The sequence below is a fragment of the Salvelinus sp. IW2-2015 genome, linkage group LG4q.1:29, assembly GCF_002910315.2.
Source record: "Salvelinus sp. IW2-2015 linkage group LG4q.1:29, ASM291031v2, whole genome shotgun sequence".
In the NCBI taxonomy this organism is placed as follows: Eukaryota; Metazoa; Chordata; class Actinopteri; order Salmoniformes; family Salmonidae; genus Salvelinus; species Salvelinus sp. IW2-2015.
Genome location: NC_036842.1, coordinates 17,210,036 through 17,216,437, shown reverse-complemented (window position 1 = coordinate 17,216,437; position 6,402 = coordinate 17,210,036). Strand labels below are relative to the sequence as shown.

Here is a 6,402-nt window from a genome sequence, read left to right as displayed (position 1 = left end):
ATCAACACTATTCTACAGTATCTCCTCCCTGTCACTGCGTTGCTTTCTTCTCTTTCCCTCGTCTACTTTCCCATCCTCCTCTTCTTTTTTTTGCTAACTATGTTCCCTCTTGTCTCTCGCTCTCTTTCAGGTGTTCTCCAAGGATTGAGCTGAGGAAGTTCCTTCAGAAGATGAGGGAGTCGTCTCTTCTCTTATTGGATAAGGGTCTGGACCCGCTGGGGTACGAGATCCAACCATAAATACATCCCACCGCGGACATTTTGTTTCTCTATTTTATTTATTTTTTTTTTTTTTTTGCCAAATTTAAGTAATGGAGTGAATGGTTTTCTGCATTTTGTATACACACAATAAAAGTGACTTGACTGAAATATTGTTTGTCTTTGGGCCATGCACAGGCAGGATGCAAAATACGTATCTGAATCTAGAAGAGTATAAGGAATGTTTGAGACACCACCTTGTATAGGTCGAGAAGAGATGGTTTAGGTTATCGCCTTCGCAACTTTCCAAAGTGTCCACGGGTAGGCGCTGTAGGGCACTGACGTGGCTAGTTCTCTTCGCAGAACACGGAAGTAAAGATCGCATCATCTGACGTCACTGCTCCCGTTAAGTTGCAACCAGGCTCTTTCTCCTGTATGATCCACATGCGATGGGAAAGTATGAAAGCGTTGTGTAACTGTACATGCAGGACCGGAACACTATAGAATGTAATGCCACTGTATAGGCCCTGTAAATGTTTACGAAAGGGGATGTATGCCCGATCAGTCGGTAGTGTCGAAGCCTGGAGAGAGACCCCCGCAACTTTTCTTGATGTGTGGCAGAGGGTAGACATTTTTGTTGGTTTACATTAGCTACCTAGCTTCATACTATACGGTACTACTAAAAACCTGTATGTAGATTTTACAGGACCGTTATCAAGACGACCATGGCTAACCGACTGTCGGACCTTTTCTCGAACAGCCGCCTYGTCATTGGATTATTGGCCAACTTGCTATCATCGATATGCATCGTTTTCATCAACAAATGGATCTATGTTCACTATGGCTTCCCGAACATGACTCTGACTCTGATCCATTTCGTTGTGACATGGCTTGGACTRTGGSTATGCCAGAAGATGGACATATTTGCGCCAAAGAGTCTCCAACCCACCAAAATTATCTGGCTCGCTCTRAGCTTCTGTGGSTTCGTGGCTTTCACCAATCTGTCTTTACAAAACAACACCATCGGCACTTACCAGCTGGCCAAAGTGATGACAACTCCTGTGATCATTGTCATACAGACAATGTACTACAAGAAGACATTCTCCACCAAGATCAAGTTGACTTTGGTAGGTAGGGGGGGGGGGGGGTTATGCAATGTACAAATGCTGTCTACTACCAATGTATCTAGCATTCATACAGAATGGTAGACTGGCTTTATGAGATTACACCTTTTTTTTTATATATTTAAAATACTTTTCTAATTGTACAAACATACCAAGTTGAATTATACACAACCAAGCACACAAGTTTAAAGAAAAAAACAAGTCTTATTACAGTAAATTATGCATATCTGTATGTTCAAATAGTAGTGAGTTTCAGTTATTTTTAACTCTAATGATTGCAACAAAAAGATCAAGCCATCTCGTCAAAAGATAAATCAATAGGAATAGTAGCCTTCCCATTAATTCCATTGTTGTATAAAGAATTTCAATATACAATTCACATTATTGACCCAGGAAATTGAATTACATATCTCTTGGTAATAAACCGAAACATGAGTAGTCATGAATTGAATCATTGGCAATATATATGATTTTGAACAAATAATATTAAGCCTAATAACCACCCAGAATAGTGGTAAATATAATACACAGTCCCTAACAATATGAAATATGTTTCGGTAGTTCACCAATGCTCAATTGCCTTTCACCAAGCCATTAATGAATTATATCGTAATGATCGCTCTACATTGAATCAAGCAATGCATTCATGTACTGGACAGGCAGCTCTTGTAGAGTGGTCACTAGTTTGCAAAAACATAAAATCCTCTGTCCAGTATGAAGGACGTTAGAGTACTTTCACAGACAGATATCCCATAGACATCCAGTCCGTACTAGCAGCTGCAGAGAGATGATCCGCACAGCCAGAACTTCCGTAGTCCTAGTACCTAGTAGTACATAGCCTACTAGCAGATATCCAATAGACTTCCAGTCCTTGTACTAGCCATTTAGCAGAATCCATAAAACTGAGCCATGTCTACGCAGCAGTCTCATAGAGCTTCCAGTCCTTGTACTAGCATGCTAGCAGATATCCATAGACTTCCAGTCCTCTGTACTAAGTGACAGTGCTAGCAGATATCCATAGACTTCTAGTCATTGTGCTACGCTAGTTAGCAACTTCCATCAAACTGCACGCATTGGACATAAATGTATCCACCAGTTCATCTGACTCTGGGGAAGTAGATAAAGGGCATCATTGACAAAAATCTGTGAGTATCCCTTTAACCAGGGCTCCCGAGTGGCGCAGCGGTCTAAGGCACTGCATCTCAGTGCTATCCAGGCTGTATCACATCCGGCCTTGATTGAGAGTCCATAGTGCGGCGCACAATTGCCCAGCATCGTCCGGAGTAGGCCGTATTTGTAAATAAGAATTTGTTCTTAACTGACTTGCCTAGTTAAAATAAAGGTTTTTTAAAAATGTTCTTTTGTTTTCTAACCATCCTAATGCCTAATCCTAACTTTTTATAATGTATTTTTATGTTACAGTTACAGTAACACTATTTACCTGCTGTGTATTCCTGTGTGTCTGTCTACTAGGTGCCCATAACGTTAGGTGATGTGTGTCTGTCTACTAGGTGCCCATAACGTTAGGTGTGATCCTCAACTCCTACTATGATGTGAGATTCAACCTCCTGGGGATGGTCTTTGCCACACTAGGAGTGTTCGTCACCTCCCTCTATCAGGTGGTAAGTAGTGATGCTTTGAAGTGCACTTGGACCTGGTGAACACTACAGTCTATGGGTGAACCGGTTGTCTTCCAAATGGCACCCTATTCCCTAATGGCCCTGGTCTAAAGTAGTGCACTAGAAAGGGAATAGGGTGCTAGTGGGATGCAGACAGACTAGAACATGTTAGTGACTTTCTTGCCTTATTCATACTTCTTATTATCAAGGGTGATTGTACTATTATCTCAGGCCTCATTATTGATTGATATACATATCTCTCTCCCTTCTCTCTCCTCCCACCTCCCTCCTACATCGCTCCCTACCCCCCCCCCCTCCTCCATCCCTTCTCCTCCCTTCCTCCCCTTCTCTCTCTCTTTCCCTCCCTCCCCACCTCCTCCCTCTCTCCTCCCTCCACCTCCCTCCCGCTCTTCCCCACCTCCCTCCCGCTCCTTCCCCCCACCTCCCCCCCTCCTCCTCCCACCCCTCTCCTCTCCCCTCCCTCCCTACCTTCTCTCCCTCTCCACCTCCCTCCCTCTCTCCCCCACCTCCCTCTCTCCCCCCACCTCCCTCTCTCCCTCCCACCTCCCTCTATCCTCCCTCTATCTCAGTGGTGTGAAACAGCATGAGCTCCAGGTCAACTCCATGCAGCTACTCTACTACCAGGCCCCCTGTCCTCTGCCCCTTCTCTCCTCGTGCCCTTCTTCGAACCTCTCTCTGGGGAGGGGGCATTTTCGGGCCCTGGTCCTTCCCAGCACTGGTAAGAGACGGGGGGGGGGAGAGATCACCAATCAGTTAGCTAATGGATAGTACACCTAATCAGATCTCAGCGTTGACTCTGTCACTGAGAGTTATTCTACAGTTTCCTCTCTCTCTCTGAGACACACAGGGAAACATACTTTTGGAAGAACTCAGCATTGTGAGTCTGTTCAGACTCGATGAATGCCATGGCTTGGCTGGTTCAGGGATGGTGAAGTTGTAATCCCACTACCTAACTCATACTGCATGACTGGGGTAAGAGACTTTAAGACCAGGCCTAAGCAGATGGGCCAAAGAAACGATCACCTCTTTTTGCATGCAAGGTTAGAAGGGGGGGTGGGGGGGACTTTGGGGGAATTCCTGCCTTAGCCTAAATATTCAAATAGTCTATTTTGTTAATGTAAMGTCTATTTTGTCTATAGTCTATTTTGTTAATGTAAAGTCTATTTTGTCTATAGTCTATTTTGTTAATGTAAATTATTTTGAGAGAGGTGTTTCATACTTTTAGTTTGTCTTCAGAATGAGTGAGAGACTACATCCTGTGATGGATTACTCCTATAAGATGAGTCACTGAAGGCACACAAGCACTAGTCCTCTACGAACATGTCGAAGCATGTTCAGCTGTGTGTGGCCTGTAGTCTGCCCAGCAACCAAACCTGCCACTCGGTCAAAGGAGCTCACTTCAACACCGTTGTTCTGACCCCTAAGGTCTACAAGCCTCCACTTCCACCCCCTGGAGATAGACAAGTAATAACAAACAGTGGTAAAATACTGATGTTGCTAATTCTGCTAACATGCTACTGTGCTGTTGTTACCTTCAGACCATGGTAATGCTAACATGTTGTATCTCTACCTTCAGACCATGGTGATGCTAACATGTTGTATCTCTCCCTTCAGACCATGGTGATGCTAACATGTTGTATCTCTCCCTTCAGGCCATGGTGATGCTAACATGTTGTATCTCTCCCTTCAGGCCATGGTGATGCTATCTGGCCTCATAGCCTTCCTAGTCAACCTGTCAATCTACTGGATCATAGGGAACACCTCTGCTGTCACGTATCCTTTTGTTCTGGCTGGAGGTCAAGGGTCAACCAATAGKACTGTCYCAAAATGTCAATTAWTCTGTCCTYGATTCCTCACATCCTCYCYCCTTCTCAAAACTCATTGAAGAATAAKGTCAGAGTGGAGGGACCTTTGACCTTCTCCTCCAATATTGTTGATAAGGAGGCGGAGATATGATATGAGGAATCACCATGACAACTAGTATAACTCTGGGGTCAATATTACAAAGGTGTGTATGTGATAAATTTCAAATTCACTGTGTGCTCCTTTTTTTATTTGACCTTAACCGTGAACTCCTACAGCTACAACATGTTTGGCCACTTCAAGTTCTGCATCACCCTGTTGGGGGGCTATGTTCTCTTCCAGGACCCCCTGTCTCTAAACCAGGGCCTGGGCATCCTCTGTACCCTCGCTGGCATCCTCTCCTACACCCACTTCAAGCTGGCAGAGCAGGAGGAGGGCAAAAGCAAGCTGGTCCAGAGGCCATGATAGGCCCACCGGAGTGCCAATCCATAGAGGCTGCTGCTCTCATTGGTTTGTTTTGGTTTTCTGTGCAAAACGTTTTTGCTACAGTGTGCACTAATGAAATATGACCCAACTCTTATTCCAGCCCTGTATGATACCATGTTGACAACTTGTAAAGGCAAGCCATGTGTAACTTTGTGTTGTTGTATGTGTCAAATTACTATGCTTTATCTTGGCCAGGTCGCAGTTGCAAATGAAAACTTGTTCTCAACTAGCCTACCTGGTTAAATAAAGGTGAAATAAATAATAATTAAAAGCTGTATGTACTCCTGTTTCTCAGGACTGTCCCAGCAGCAATCAGAGTGTTCAACAAAGAATGTGATTTAGTCCTTTACCGAAACAATCTGGACTTATAAAGTATTTGAGATATGCATTACTTTCTACTTCAGTAACCGTTGACATAAATAGGTTGTGAGCAGCACTATGAAAACAGAGTCCTTTTCTCTACGACCACAATGAGTGGTAGCCCTACCTAACCTCCATTCATACAGCTGTCAATGGGCCTCTCAATGCTCTGTGGCAGGTTCAGGTCACTTCCCAAGCTTCCTAAATGAGACAAAAACTATCAATAAAATACAATTTATTGAAGATCACAGTATGAAAAAAGAAAATCATTAAATAATGCAAAAGTATCTTCAGCATTTGGAAATTGTTAAGAGCAAGTTGTCCTCTGTTTGATCGTACCGGCAAAAATACTGAAATATAAGACAGCATCTTGAGTAATGCAAAAACAATGTAAATACTGAGCTCCCACATCTTCCAATACAGTATACATTCCACTTCTTTAGCAGTTATTATCATCGTCATATTATCTTAACAAAACATGATCATTAGTGATCCTGCCAGAACTATCTCCCTTTACTCACTGTTTGGCCAGTTCCCCTTTCACTCAACAATCACATTCCAACTATAGAATTCTAGTTCTATGATTCAAGCTCTAGTTCTATGATTCCAACTCTTAGTTCTATTGATTCCAAGCCTATCTATGATTCCAACCTTCTAGTTCTATGATTCCAACCTCTAGTTCTATGATTCCAACCTCTAGTTCTATGATTCCAACCTTCAAGTTCTATGATTCCAACCTGGCCCTTCCCTCAAACAGACCTAGGGACAGTGAGTGTGCGAGCCAACGCATCA

At 43.4% G+C, this 6,402-nt stretch overlaps 2 protein-coding genes and 1 long non-coding RNA gene across 5 annotated transcripts in view; 2 read left to right on the top strand and 1 right to left on the bottom strand.

Moving 5' to 3' along the window:
• mcc (MCC regulator of WNT signaling pathway) overlaps positions 1-6,402 on the top strand; it is a 190,064-nt gene that overhangs the window by 123,909 nt on the left and 59,753 nt on the right. The gene's annotated exons all lie outside the window — the stretch shown is intronic.
• Positions 571-5,277, top strand: slc35e3 (solute carrier family 35 member E3). Its single transcript, XM_023983287.2, is given in 7 exon segments — positions 571-1,324; positions 2,833-2,978; positions 3,531-3,589; positions 3,592-3,639; positions 3,642-3,679; positions 4,652-4,734; positions 5,043-5,277. Coding segments are annotated over 7 exon segments (963 nt in total). The 5' UTR covers positions 571-922; the 3' UTR covers positions 5,230-5,277.
• LOC139026722 (uncharacterized) lies at positions 5,829-6,376 on the bottom strand. 2 transcript variants are annotated; one of them, XR_011478641.1, is made up of 2 exons: positions 6,262-6,376; positions 5,829-6,220 (listed from the first exon to the last, which is right to left on the bottom strand). It is a non-coding gene; the product is annotated as an uncharacterized lncRNA (long non-coding RNA). The 2 variants fall into 2 exon arrangements; XR_011478643.1 differs by having other exon boundaries at positions 5,829-6,200; positions 6,262-6,370.